Below are 14,040 nucleotides of genomic sequence, written 5' to 3'. Positions count from 1 at the left end.
AGACAGGGGGCCTGGACGCCATGGCCGACCTCATGGACGCGGCCGACAACACTGCCTCATATATGTCGTTATCCCCATCGTCTTCCTTGTCGGCATCGTCCGACGAGGACTCACCTTATGGGCGTGCGCGGCGTGCAAGAAGGTCTTCGTCGGGAAGCTTATGGTGGAGGTCGATGGAGGACGTCGCCACATGCCATGCTGGGAGCTCGCTGGTGGCAATCATGGCGTAGGCTCTTGCGCACCGAGTCGGGTACGTCTTGGTCGTCAACGAGGTCAGTGGCGCGCTAACTGGAGTCGTGAGCTTCACAGATGTACTTGCGGTGCTTCGGGAGCATCCATCACCACTCCTCGCTTTGCGCCGCCTCCTTGAGGCTGAGACGTGCCCACCACCACCGCAAAATCGGAGGCGGCGCGCAACCTTGAGCGCCCACTTTGCATCCGCAAGGAGGACCTGCTCCCGCGCCCGTCGCCCGAGGTCCACCGCCTGGCACTCGCCCGCCGCCGCCTCCACTCGAGCCCCCGCCTGCCGCCGGCTCATGTCAAGGGGAGAGAGAGAGATAAGGGAGAGAGGAGGAAGAAGAAGGATAGAGAGAGAAGATGACATGTGGGACCCACATGTCGGTGGCACCCACAAATTTTGTCTGTGTAAATGACAAATGGGCCCCGCATATATTTTTTCACATAAACGTCACGTCAATGCCACGTTGGATGAAGACCAAGTCAACACTGCCACGTATGCGTCACGTCAGCGAAACCGCTCTCCAAAACCACCAAGGGAGTCAAACTGTACTGATTTTGACAGTTCGGGGGTCAAGATTTCCGGTATTACGATTAAGGGATACGATTTAAATTCGGTGGTCAGTTGAGGGAGTCAAAGTGATCTTATTCCGCTGATCTTTTGGGAAGTTTCTACCAGTCTTGGGCCGGGCTGAAAGGCTGAAAGCTTGAAATGGAGTACTACTTAAGCCTTCCAGCAGAAGACACAAATCACCCTTAATAATGCAGTTAATGAGATGATACACAAATCTTTTGCGTATTCCTTAAAGAAAGACAGAAATCACAATCAATCAGACACTATTTCTCCACAGACCATTTTGTCTTATCTCCTTGTAAACACTATACTTATCCATGTTAAAAAATATATATAGTTTATCCTGGAATGATCATGCAGTATATACTATTCCCTTGGACTGGCATGATTTGGCTGCAACTCCTTAGAACTGCTTGCAAGCAATCCACTCGGTCCCTGCGCTCTGTGAATTGTGATGCAGAAGAGAACAACACTAGCAGCTAACAAAGCCAATTATTAAGCCACCAAATCACATTTAAATCCCTCCTGTGAAGGTGCCAAAACACCAAACTAATGATCAAAAGGGCTGCCCTGCCACTAACCACCCTTTTTTGTTGCCTACTGCTAATTATTATTCCAAATCAAATCTGTGTCACGGCTAATGGTCGTTGCGAGCTAAAGCTGTGGCACTTTAGCATAAAGTGATATATCAGCAGATACTGAACCTGAACCTGAAGAAACAGAAGTAGGAGTAGTATGCATTACTATCACTTTGTTGGACAGGCATAAATCTTGCACACAACCTGCTAACAACCATAATAATTATCCCTATAAATATCCAGGTATTAATTTTGATGCTGAATTTCCATTTATTCAGTAACAGTACTCTCCTTCTAGTAAAAAAATTGAGAAGAAGACAGTTTGAAACTCTGAATAATCTCAAGAAAGAAGAAGACAGTCTGAAGAGAGTAGTAGAGAATCCCGAGGCCATTAAACCCATTGTTACTCTTCAGAAGAACAATTAGCATCGATGCAAAACAAGGTTCTCACATCCCAAGGACCCATGGGTGTCCATCAAGCTCGAGGAGAGAGCAGGAGACTTCGGAAGGTTCGATCGCCTTGGTTTCTAGGCCATGGTCCATGGACCCCCGTTTTTGCCGGCATGAGTTACTGAATTCTGAATTTCTGATGGCCTCAACACTGTAAACAAAATACTCATTCCTTCTTGCTATGCTACTGCTAGAGCTAGTAGTGCTAGGGAATTTCCAATGTCAACACCCCAAAAACAGGGAAGAAATTTGTAGTACAGTGCTTAGGTCGAGATTCGAGAAGCTCACTTTGTTGTTCTTGGTCAGCTTTGACAAGTTGAGGTGGCATGAGGCCCTGAACAATAGCACCGACATTAACTTTTAAATTATTTCATCCGTATTTTAATGTATGATGCCGTTGACTTTTTAACAAACGTTTGACCTTTCGTCTTATTAAAAAAATTTATGTAATTATCATTTATTTTATTGTGACTTGATTTATCATCAAATGTTTTTTAAGCATGACATAAGTATTTTTGTATTTGCGTAAAAAATTGAATAAGACGATGATCAAACGTTGGTTAAAAAGTCAACAGCGTCATACATTAAAATAAGGAGGGAGTACTAAAAACACACATATATATAGCTGCGTTACAGCTTATAATCAAGGCATGTTCTAAACTACGGTTTGGATTGGTTAATTACTCGGTGTCCATTAGCATACTTTTCAAACCGTTAAACGCTACATTTCCTAATAAAACATTTTATAACTTTTTATATAAAAGATCCTTTAGAAAATCAAATAAATCTATTTTTCAGTATGCTGCACTAGTGCTAATCTGCTAGACTGCTACCACTATGTGATGTGGCTACTACCTGTGTTTCATGCCAGATTGCCAGCTAATGCTGTCTGCCGATGGCATCACAGGCCAGATGGCTCATTTTGTGCACTCTGCAGTCTGCACTGCGTTTGGTCATGCATCCACTCATCATGCATCCACGGATCAACCAATGCAAAGTGAGCTCGACTAGTTTCCTCTCATTGTTGATATGATTGATGCAGGTACATACACCACTGTATCACTACCTTCTTCAACAGTGAACACACATGATCTATGCTGGAGATCTCTTATCTGTAAATGTTAGTAACGGTCTAATTCGTGTGTATAAACTGCAAGAATTGCATCAAGCAGTAACATCGCGGAGATCGTATTAATGACAATAAAAGAAATATGGACGACACTGTAGCAGGGAAAGTGCAGTAAACTGAGGTCACTCGCACTGTAGTTTCTGTCCACATTTTTCAGTTTGACCGTGAATTCTGGGTTGGACCATGCGTTGACTTACCAGTGGTCAGCACTCCTCAGAGAGAGGATCACAAGAACAGAGAGAGCTTTGGCATCGCATGCACAAATTGCAGCAGATCACCATGCACTTGCAAGCTTTGCATTGCAGATTGCAGATTTGCAGCCTGTTTTTATGTCCTTTTGCATGGACAAGGAATTAATGGAGGGCACTTTTGGGAACCTGCTTCGCCAAAAGCCTTCTGGAAACTGGCAAAAGTCAAATCCACCTCCTACCGTCGAGTACTACAGTAGAAATCCTCATCAAAATAGCCATCACGATCACGAGCAGCATGGAGTACTGAAGTATCTGGATCTGAATAATCTGTGCCTCGTGATTCGCGCCCCATTGTTCTTGCTCCCTGATCTCCTGTTGCGCTTGTGCATCGTCGCTCTCCCTCTCTGCCTCGGCTAATCTCACCTGAGAGAGAGTGAGGCCATCAAACCATTCACAAGGTCGTAGTGAATAGTGATGATGGCGGCGAGCACCATGGTCTCTTTGGAAGCTTCTTTCATAATCAAAAACTTCTTAAACAGTTTAGCTTTTGATTTAAATTCTGAAAAGTTATTGTTGTAGAATCTAGAAAATAAACTATAAATTAGAAGATAGGAACTTAGCTTTTCTAAATTTTAAAAAACTGACTATCAACCAACTGTTTCTCAGAACATATAAGCCCCCTGAAACATATCGTGTAGCCATTAATTCCGCCTGCTGCGTCTGTCCGTCTGTATGCATGTGGCGTCGGTGCCCAGCCAACGATCAGCACCAGCAGATCCGGCAGATTGCAAATTTGCAATCTTGTGAAAACTGATAAACATTGCCATGATGTGAAATCACATAATCACAGAGAGCTAGCCATGGATGTTGGATGGAAGGGATAAAAACAGTAAGAAATGGTAGCATCTCTACGTAACCGATTTTTAAGGGATCAACTACAATTATAGAGACTACTTATGTATTTTATCAATGAATTTTCTCTTAAAAAATTGTTAGATATAAGTATATTACAATTATAGTGTAGATACATTACATTGTAATATAACTTGTACGTAACTTTTAAAAATCGTGGTAACATATCGTGTTCGTGAAATGAAAGTTGTGGGGGTGGGGAGGAGGGACCGAATCCCCTCACTTGTATGATGTGTATTTTTTTCTTCCTCATTTACACGAAACTTAAAACAAATTTTACTATTTAAAATTACATGAAAGTTGCATACAAATTATAATATAATTACATTACAATTATACTAATTTACGTTTAGCAAATTTTTGGATGATAGAATTTTTAGGAGAAAAAATATCCATAAATATATAGCAAAACAGTTTTAATTATTTTTTGATAATTGCAACACAATAGTAAGAGAAATCAAATTCTACACATGATTAGAGTCGAAAACGGTCAGAAACGTTACAACTTTTACGATACTTCGTTACCAAATTCCTTCACCGTTCTCATACCCATGTGGATATATTCTTGCAGAATTTCATGGCTACCACCTGCCTAGTACCTCTCCGATTACTGTTCGCTCTACAATATAAGAGATTTTAAGTTTTTACTGGTAACATTTAACTACTCGTCTTAACTGTAGATAATAAAGTAAGTCACAAATAAAATAAATAATAATTTCAAAAAATTTTGAATAAGACGAGTAGTCAAACGTTAAAAGCAAAAACACAAAATCCCTTATATTATGGGACGAAGCGAGTAGAATTTTAGTACTACTAGTACTCCACTGCTGTATAAACAGTTACTGAATTACTGATCATACGATGGTTCGATTTGATTTTTAGTAGTAGTACTAAAATTTTTCCCAAAATCATCACATCTTTGGACACATGCATAAAGCATTAAATATAGATAAATGAACAAACTAAGTGCACAGTTAGGATGAAAATCGTGAATCTTTTGAGGCTAATTTGTCCATGATTAGCCATAAATGCTATAGTAACCTACATGTGCTAATAACGGATTAACTAGGCTCAAAAGATTCGTCTCGCGGTTTATAGGGAATTATGAAATTATTTTTTTATTCGTATTTAAAAAATATCTGATGTGATACCTAAAATTTTCTTTTCACGACCGCATGTAGTAGTAATACTGTACAACGTAGTGGTAGCAGGAGCCGGAAGGGTGTAGAACAATAGCCAGTCAATGCAACCTGCGTGCAAGAAGAAAGTACACGAGGCTACAAAAAGAAAAACGGCCAGAATCCTCCACACAAGTACTACACGTTGAACGGGACACTGATGGCCGGCGTATGCATCACACATCACACGCGCCGGCAATTTGTTAATCCTGCAAAAGTCAATGAAGATTAAAAATAAGCCCCAAGTTTAGTTACTCGATCAAAACACCTCAAAAAAAAAAGAACATCATGACACCGACAAAACCAGCAAAGAAATTAAATGTCGAGGACGAAAAAACAGATGCTCACATAAAAACAGCTTACTAATTACCTGTGGTACTACACTTGCTAGCGAATCAGCTACAAGAACAGCGATGCCACAGATTAATTCTTTTTAATACCCATTTTTGTTTTTTTCTCTGGCTATTGTTGCAATCCAAATGACCTCACATTACAGTGACCCACACCTTTGCATGTCGCCTCATGCTTTGGTTGCTAACCCTTCACCTAAACACACCTAAAGCTACCCCATTTCTTGCCCATTGATTAATAAGCTAAGTTAATCCCTCCTTGCACATTTTAGTACTAATTCGCCTACGACTTCTCACACACAAAGCTTTCCTTCCCCCTAAACCTGCAACTGCTACTGCTCCTCTTTTTCTTTTCTTTTTCTTCCATCGCCATCACCTGCTGCTGTGTGTCCTCTGTCCTTCTTCATCGCCAATGGCTGCCATGCCAACACCAAGATCCTTCTCCTACCCCTAGCTCATCGCAAAACAAGCTAGAAATCGTCTCTTCTCCCAAGAAAATTCATCTTTGGATCGTAGAGCGTATTTGAAGAATGAGCAATTCGACGTGGCAGCCGTCGCCGCCGCAGACTCCGGCGGCGGCGGCGTCGTCGGCGTCGGGGATTGACGGCGTGGAGAACAAGATAAGCCCGAGCATCGTGTTCATCGTGGCCGTCTTGGCGATCGTGTTCTTCGTGTGCGGGCTGCTGCACCTGCTGGTGCGGCACCTGCTGCGGCTGCACCGGCAGCGGAGGGCGAGGGAGGACGCCGAGAGCGCGACGGCGTTCGAGGGGCAGCTGCAGCAGCTGTTCCACCTCCACGACGCCGGCGTCGACCAGGCCTTCATCGACGCGCTCCCGGTGTTCCTGTACCGGAACGTCGTCGGCGTCGGCGGCGAGGATGGCAAGGACCCGTTCGACTGCGCTGTCTGCCTGTGCGAGTTCGCCGCCGACGACCAGCTCCGGCTGCTGCCCAAGTGCAGCCACGCGTTCCACCTCGAGTGCATCGACACCTGGCTCCTCTCCCACTCCACCTGCCCGCTCTGCCGGAGGAGCCTCCTCGCCGAGCTCTCGCCGACGTGCACCCCCGTCGTCATGGTGCTCGAGTCCGAGAGCTCCCGCGACATGGTCCACGCCGCCGACGATGAGCCAGCCGACGTCGGTGGCGAAGACGCGCCGGGAGCGGAGGAGGTGGTCGAGGTGAAGCTTGGGAAGTTCATGTGCGTCGAAGGCAACGTCAGCTTCAACGTCAACGCCATCGCCGGCGAAGGGGATAGAGCCGGCACGAGCAGCAACGGCAATGGCGACGCCAATGCCAAGGCTGGTGGTCTCGGGCAAAGACGGTGCCATTCCATGGGATCCTACGAGTACGTCATGGACGCGCACGCCTCCCTCCGCGTGTCCATCAAGCCGCCGAGGAAGAAGCCGGCGGCGGCGGCCTCCAAGTCGCGCCGCCGCGGCGCCATGTCGGAGTGCGAGTTCGGCGCCTCCAAGCGCGGCGAGTCCTCGCTCCGCCTGCCGCCGTTCCGCGCGACGCCGCGCAAGAACCCCGACGACGACGCGGCCGCGGCCGCCGGCGCGAAGCTCGCCAAGGACAGCTTCTCCGTGTCCAAGATCTGGATGGTGCCGTCCAAGAAAGAGCCCGGCGCCGCCGCCGAGAGGCGCGCGGTGTCGTTCCGGTGGCCGGCGGCGAAGGACTGGGACGTCGAGGCCGGGAGCTGCGGCGGGAACAGCGCCGTGTCGTCGGTGGCGGCGGAGGAGCGGCCGTCGTTCGCGAGGAGGACGCTGCTCTGGGTCGTCGGAGGCAGCAGGCAGCTCAGCAGAGTCGGGAGCTGTTCATGATCACCATTTCGATCATCAAATCTCAAAATGAAACCAAAAAAAAAAAAGATGATTCTTTTGTTCAGTTCTTTTACCCCCTCCTTTTGCTTGCTAGGTTATCGGTAGCGAACTAGCGATTGCATCCAACAGCAAGAGAAATTGTAAAACCCATATGCTACGAAGAGAAGAAATTTTCCTTTCATTTTTAACTGCATTTGAGATTTTGAGTCCGGGTTGGTTTCAATTTTCAGCAAAGTGACTCCCTGATCATTACTCGAAAGAAAACATTACCTATTAGGACAATCAAACACCACCTAATCACTCATCAAACTGTATACACTGCAGTGTGTTAATCTCATTACAAATTAGTCCATTCGATTAGACCAGAGAGGCCAAGAACACAAGCTGCGATGGTTGCAATTGATGATGGTGATGCGAAACCGGGGGCAAAAGCAACTGTGCACAGCATGGAAAGGAAATTCTCTTGTTTGATCCCATCGTCTGATCGGCCGGCTTGTTGGCTCTCGGCGACCATCACCATGTGAGCTTGCTGTGCTGCACCACCACCACCGCACTGTGCCACTGTGCGTGTGCTCTTTTGTTTGCTCCTCGCATTCGGAATTTCGCCAGGACATCTTTCTCTTTTCAGAGGTAAAAACACCACGCATGCCGTCAAGTTTGGGAAGGGATCTTGTCTGATCTGTAAAGGCTCATCAAAGATTCTCTCTTTATCCTATCCTTTTTCCTCTATCATTTTTTTTCTACTTAACCCACTGTGAGTCCAACCATGAGTGGATCCAAGTGTCTCAGCTCCAGTACTTCGGTTGCAGGTACAAGATCTGAGTGAAAGGTTTGGTTTCACTAATAATTGACTTAATGTAGTAGAAACAGGTAAATAAGCTGCAGATGGACCAGCATGTGAAAAGGACTGGTCCAGCTCCTCTGCTACTGCTACTGCTACACTTTCTCTGCTACATCTTCACTTGAGAAAACGAGATCTTCTCACGAGTCACACGATCTACACTCTGCTGTGGTCAGTGAGCTGTTCTTCCATTACTGCAGCAAGTCCACCACAACGGGAAACGGTGGACACACACACCCCTCACGTTATCACACAGGCTGTTCCAACAGCTCATGCACTCATCAATTCTTTGAGTACTATACTCCGGTGGAGGAGTAAAGTTTCTATTCATACGCGTATGATGTACGAAGTATATATCTCATGAATTTTATGAGTTCGGACAGAGATTTTTATAACTGCAGTCTATCTCTCTGAGATTGACAGTTCAACGGTGTGTGGGGAGATGCAATAATTGATCGGCCATACTACCTGATCGGATTTTACTCCTTCAGAATTTGGTAGCTTCGTGGTCACCGTCGTGTCGTCGTCGGCCAGTGTCTGTGGTCGTCCCGGGCGTTTGGTTTTCTCATGGCAGCCGTTGCGGTCGGTCGGTCAATAATGCTCGGAGGAAGATGTGATCTTCTTCTTCTTTTGACATCAAGGAAGATGTGGTCTTTGGTAACCGAAGAATGATTTAGGGAATGTTTGAGAGAATGGTAAAACAAGGCGAGTATTAGCGTATAATCAGCTCCTACAAGATGACCCTTTCCGGTGCAGCATATGGGATAAATTTGGCCAGAATAAATGCACTGGCGATGAATTTTCACCACCGATCGCCGCTTCCGTATAGGGATAGATTTGTTTTGCAGTTGCCACTTCTACTCCCATGATGAAGATGTTGAGCACCTCTTCCTACGCTGCCCCAAGGTAACCAGAGCATGGTCATCCATTGGCTTCAACGAGTAAGAAATCAGGCTGCTACCATCGCTCGAGAACCTCTGGTTTATTGAGCCCCCCAACACAACACACCACCTATGTCGGATTTGGCGCACAATACTCCTCGCGATCAGTTAGAATATTTGAAAGTGCCGAAACAACAAAAGCTTTCAACAGCATAGATGAAACCGATTACCTTCTCCGACATTGTTGATGATCTTGAAGCCTAAACGAACGCTGCCTTACTCTGTATTTAGCCGGTGACGGTGAAGTTAGGCACCGGTGATGAGGAGCGTAGAAATGTCCATGGCCTCGTCGCCACGAATGGCATGGCACCGAGCGTTTTCGTCGCCGCCGTTTTTGGGATCTCGGTCGTCGGTGCGGTCGTCGATCTCCGGTCGTCACGAGGCATGGCACCGGATCGCCGTCTAATCGTAGGCCAATGGGCCCCGTGCCTCCTATTTCTATTTAATTTGGGCTTGAAATCGTTTATTTCTAGGCCCAGTTGAGCGGCTTTCATTGGGCTTGGCCCATTTGTGTGAGAGCTCGACTTGACTAATCAGTAGGCCTGAGCGCTTCAGGCTTTTACCACCTCCAGCGTCCAGTTTGATAGGCCCACCATTCGAGGCCCATATATCTGTTATTATATCCTTTTTTTTTTTTGCGATTATCTGCTATTTCCTGCTCTAGCTTCTCCAATAATGTTGTTTTTGTGTCATTAGTTGATTACAACAACTAACTGTTCTAAAAAATTACGACAACTAACTGAACTAGGCCACGTTTTAGAGGAAACAGTCGACAAGGCTGCCATACCAACCAAACAGGTCAACCTAAAACTCTCCACGTAGCGACCTTTCTTACTGCGACACATATGTATATAGCTAGTACGTTGGAGTGCACGGTTAAAATTCAGTAACCAAACCGAGTGCTCTTGTACAACATCACGTCTTGTTAGCCCAGAGCCGTCGTTGAACTCGTGCACGTCCAACGCTGTCGCTTTCTCAAGAAAGTGCATGTGGGCACACCAACGAAGCAAGGTTGTAGCACCATAGATTCTTGAGAGAATATACCAGGCCATCGAGGCAGCAAACCAACCGTCACGCTTACCAAGAAAACCCGAACTACTTCTCCCATTAAATAAATAGACGATTATGTTCCATTCCAATCCAGATTTTGTATTGAGACGAGAGTAGCTAACTAGCTAGGAAATTCAGTGATTTTTTTTCATTACTGAACCTTTTTATTTTTAATTTTAAAAATAAACTCTTCCAAAGTTTAAAACTTATTTTCAAAATCTGAATATTTTGACCACGCTAAACAGACGTAACAGTTTTATCTTGTCATACCAGTTGATATGATGTGGCCAAATAACTGTCAGCCGGACATGACCACGTTTTGCCGACTGACATGATCAAAAGTTCAGTTATTGGAAATAATTTTTGAAATGGTTTCTTTTTAAAATTAAAAATTAAAAGGTTCAAGGAAAAAAAACTCAAATTCAGTGCACAGCACAAAACTACAACCGCGCACCGAAGGGAATAATCGGCTTGGGCGCAGTGCAGGATCAATCAACCGGCCGCCCGCCCAGGACGCACCTGCACGCAGCGACGACACGGCGCGCACGTCGTCGCGGTGGGCGGGCGGAGCATATGCTCGATCGATCACTCCTCGATCCGCACGGATACGACACGGGGAAATCGTCCAAAACTAGCGAGACGTGTGACGACTGTGAGTATTTCTTCGTCGGCACACATGCTTGTTGAATTAGACCAACTCTGTCTATCTCTGCTCATGAACAATGCTGGCGATGTTGATAAAGTTCATAACACAGTAGAATATATAATCTCATTGGAAGCCTCTAGTGTCGTGTTCCTTGGACGGACATGATGCTTGGGTATATGTATATTGTGCTTGATCCGGGGGAGGATTTCTTGGCCGATTGATCGATGCCATGCATGCTAAAGAAGATTTTTTCCAGCTCTGATCGATCGAGAAGCAAGCAAGGTCATCGGATATTCTCTTCCTTGGTTGGCTCAATTATTCGCACACATTGCACCGAGCCTTCTGCTGCCTTATCGACGATGCGCCGGCCGGCCTGCCTCATCTCTTGGCCAGAACATTCGGCGTCCCATGCCATGCATACAGTTGTTTGTACCCTTCCATCCAGTTCAGATGATCAGATGAGATCACCGGGAAATTAATAACTCGGTGTGCTTCATGGCTCATGTCGTGTCACCAACAGGAGTCAGGCGGCAATAATATGTTGGAATTTATGGACAGGCAGATGTGCCAATGGGAGAGTTGATAATAATAGTCCAAGGCCTAACTTGGTCATATCCAAAACTTGTCCTAGGGTAGGAGTACTAGCAAACACAATTCAATATCTTTTGACAGGGAACCTATCTCGATGAGAACCAACTGTATTCGAGGATATATGGATAAGAAGCATCATCGACTGTGAGATATCTAGCTTTATTTTCATCTGTTCTTGGTTCCGGCAATCTTCAGATACGAGATAAGACCATGAGGATGTGGATGTTTTTTTTTTCATGTCTCGTGATGCAAAAGGATAGACGAAACTAAACAGAACGAAACAAAACACTTTTGGGAGATAGCAACGTATAGCAGTAGCTGCTTCTACGACCTACTACGATATAAAACTACCTCCTCTCTGAGGAGAGAATTCTCCGCACGTAATTTACCAAGAATACTGAATATAAATGGTTTCAGACTTCACATTGCCCTTTCCATTCCAGCTACCATCACAAAAAAAAAAGAAAAACTTAAGAAGTGATTATACTCTTGATCTCCAATCAATCAAAAAACATGTTCATGTTTGCATAAGTTGAAGATTACATTGGCGTATGTAAAACGAGAAAATTATTAGCACATAATTAATAAAGTTTTAATTATTATAAACTTGACAAATTGATATATTTGTTATTTCAAAGCAACTTCTATATATAAAGGTTTTGCACAAAATATACCATTTAGTAGTTTAGAAAACGTACATAAATCGAGGAAAAATCTAAATCTTAATGAGAAAAGAACATGCCCTAATTTTTTTTTTTTGAGAACTCATGCCCTAACTCGGGTCAAGCATTTCTGCCTAGCTACAGCAAAAGCACGAGATGCCATTCATGGCACGATCAGATCCATGTAGCTGAGCCCTACCAAAAACTACTAGCACTGTAGTATCATTTCTCTGAACCTGGCCAGGAGGAGAGCAGATGGCACACAGTCCAGACAGACAAGCCATCGGCGCGTCGTCATGCATCCGATCCTCTCCTCGCGGTCGCCCTACGCCATCTGTTACCTTTGATGTCACAGTCTTGCATGGTAGGCCACACCCATGAAAATCAAACACCGTTCATGGTAGGCCACACCCATGAACTTAGTTTTGGACTTAATTTTGATTTCTTTCAATCATAGTTTGTTTTTCAGTATTGATTATTAAGTTGTTAAGAAAGCATAAATAAGAGCTTTACCCGTAATTTAGTTTCGGTTTTGGTTCGTTCAACGGCTAATCAGCTGTAATCAAACGATGAGACTGCTCCACATGCTGAAATGCAGAATGGACACAAGCCGGATCGATGCTAGTACAGTGACCTGACCTAAAGTAATTTAACCTGAGATGGCATCCTAGGTAGTAAGAGAGTTTAATTGGTTAGTAGCGTTATGGCAAGCCATGTGTCCATATACCTCCATATCAAGATTGGGTAGTAGCGAAAAGAATAAGAAAGCTGGAGGTTTTCATGCATATCGTCTCCTTATCCTTGGCTACCTTTGTTGACTTCAGTATTGGTAGAAGCCTGCCCAAAGCTAGCTAGCTATCACTAGGAAAGAAGATTCGTGCTACCCTCTTAGGCCAGCCGGGTCAAAGCAGCTTGTCATTTCGACCACAGCTGCTAATATGGGCGATCACAGAAGTTTCATCAGTCTTTGATCCATTGGAAAAACAAACAAAAAAAAAAGAACAGCAATGACTTGGTTCAGGTTTCTGGGTAAACTCCTACTCCTAGCAACTTCATTAGGCCATAGAATTCTCTCCTAATCCGGCTGCTAGTTGCTTACTCCTGTTCATCAGCGACATGAGGAGATTAAAGATAGATGAACATCCACGGTTGCCGACAGAGTGTGGCGGGTCAGCCGGACATCTGAATTATTTCGGCCAAAAGTCTCTTGCCGGTGAGATGAAATGATGGATCGTCTGTCCTTTTTATCATCAGCGTTGTCCTCCACAGCCTCTCGTGTACCACATCAACTGTGCCTACTAACATCAGGAACCTGTTGTTCCGAGAGAAAATCGTTCCCGCCATAATCATGGCAAAAAAAGGCCTTACTTTAGTGCCTTTTTTTTTTAAATCTCCCAATCCCTCGTAGGAGATGTCTGCGTCCATTGAACTACAACTTGGCAGCTGGCGAGGCTCCCGTCTTGGTACAGAACTCTGAAAGAAAAAAAGAAATCAACGTTTTCACATCATTTGGATTAGCAATGTGCAGCAATTCGGAAGGGGGAAAAGGAAGAATTCCCAGCGTCGTTTTCACAGCATTTGGATGAGGAATGTGTTGCAATTAAAGGAAAAAAAAAAAGGAAATTCAACGTTTCCACAGCATTCGGATCAGGAGAGGAATGTGCTGCTGCTGCTGCCAATATCGGCGGCGATCCTCCGGTCAGCGTCAGGCGCCGGCAAGAGGAGAGTGGAGACGTAGCCGGATAAGGAGGACCAAGGTCTGCGACACTGGCGCTATCCGGCGTTTGGGCATCCATATCGGTCTGTAATAATGCAGCAAAGGTGAAAAGCATGGCCAAAATGCCCGAACGAGACGGCCACTGGACGGAGAAGGGAAGCAAGCAAGAGACAACA

At 45.1% G+C, this 14,040-nt stretch overlaps 1 protein-coding gene across 1 annotated transcript; it reads left to right on the top strand.

The window, feature by feature from the left end:
* The first annotated feature begins 5,943 nt into the window (after window positions 1-5,943).
* On the top strand, window positions 5,944-7,577 carry LOC127761891 (RING-H2 finger protein ATL13-like). Its single transcript, XM_052286225.1, has one exon. The coding sequence runs from the start codon at window positions 6,130-6,132 to the stop codon at window positions 7,414-7,416; it is 1,287 nt and encodes a 428-aa protein (XP_052142185.1). The 5' UTR covers window positions 5,944-6,129; the 3' UTR covers window positions 7,417-7,577.
* The last annotated feature ends 6,463 nt before the right edge of the window (window positions 7,578-14,040 follow it).

Source organism: Oryza glaberrima, chromosome 2 (genome assembly GCF_000147395.1).
Source record: "Oryza glaberrima chromosome 2, OglaRS2, whole genome shotgun sequence".
Classification (NCBI taxonomy): Eukaryota; Viridiplantae; Streptophyta; class Magnoliopsida; order Poales; family Poaceae; genus Oryza; species Oryza glaberrima.
The sequence above is the reverse complement of the archived record's forward strand: the minus strand, read 5'-3'. Positions and strand labels throughout refer to the sequence as shown.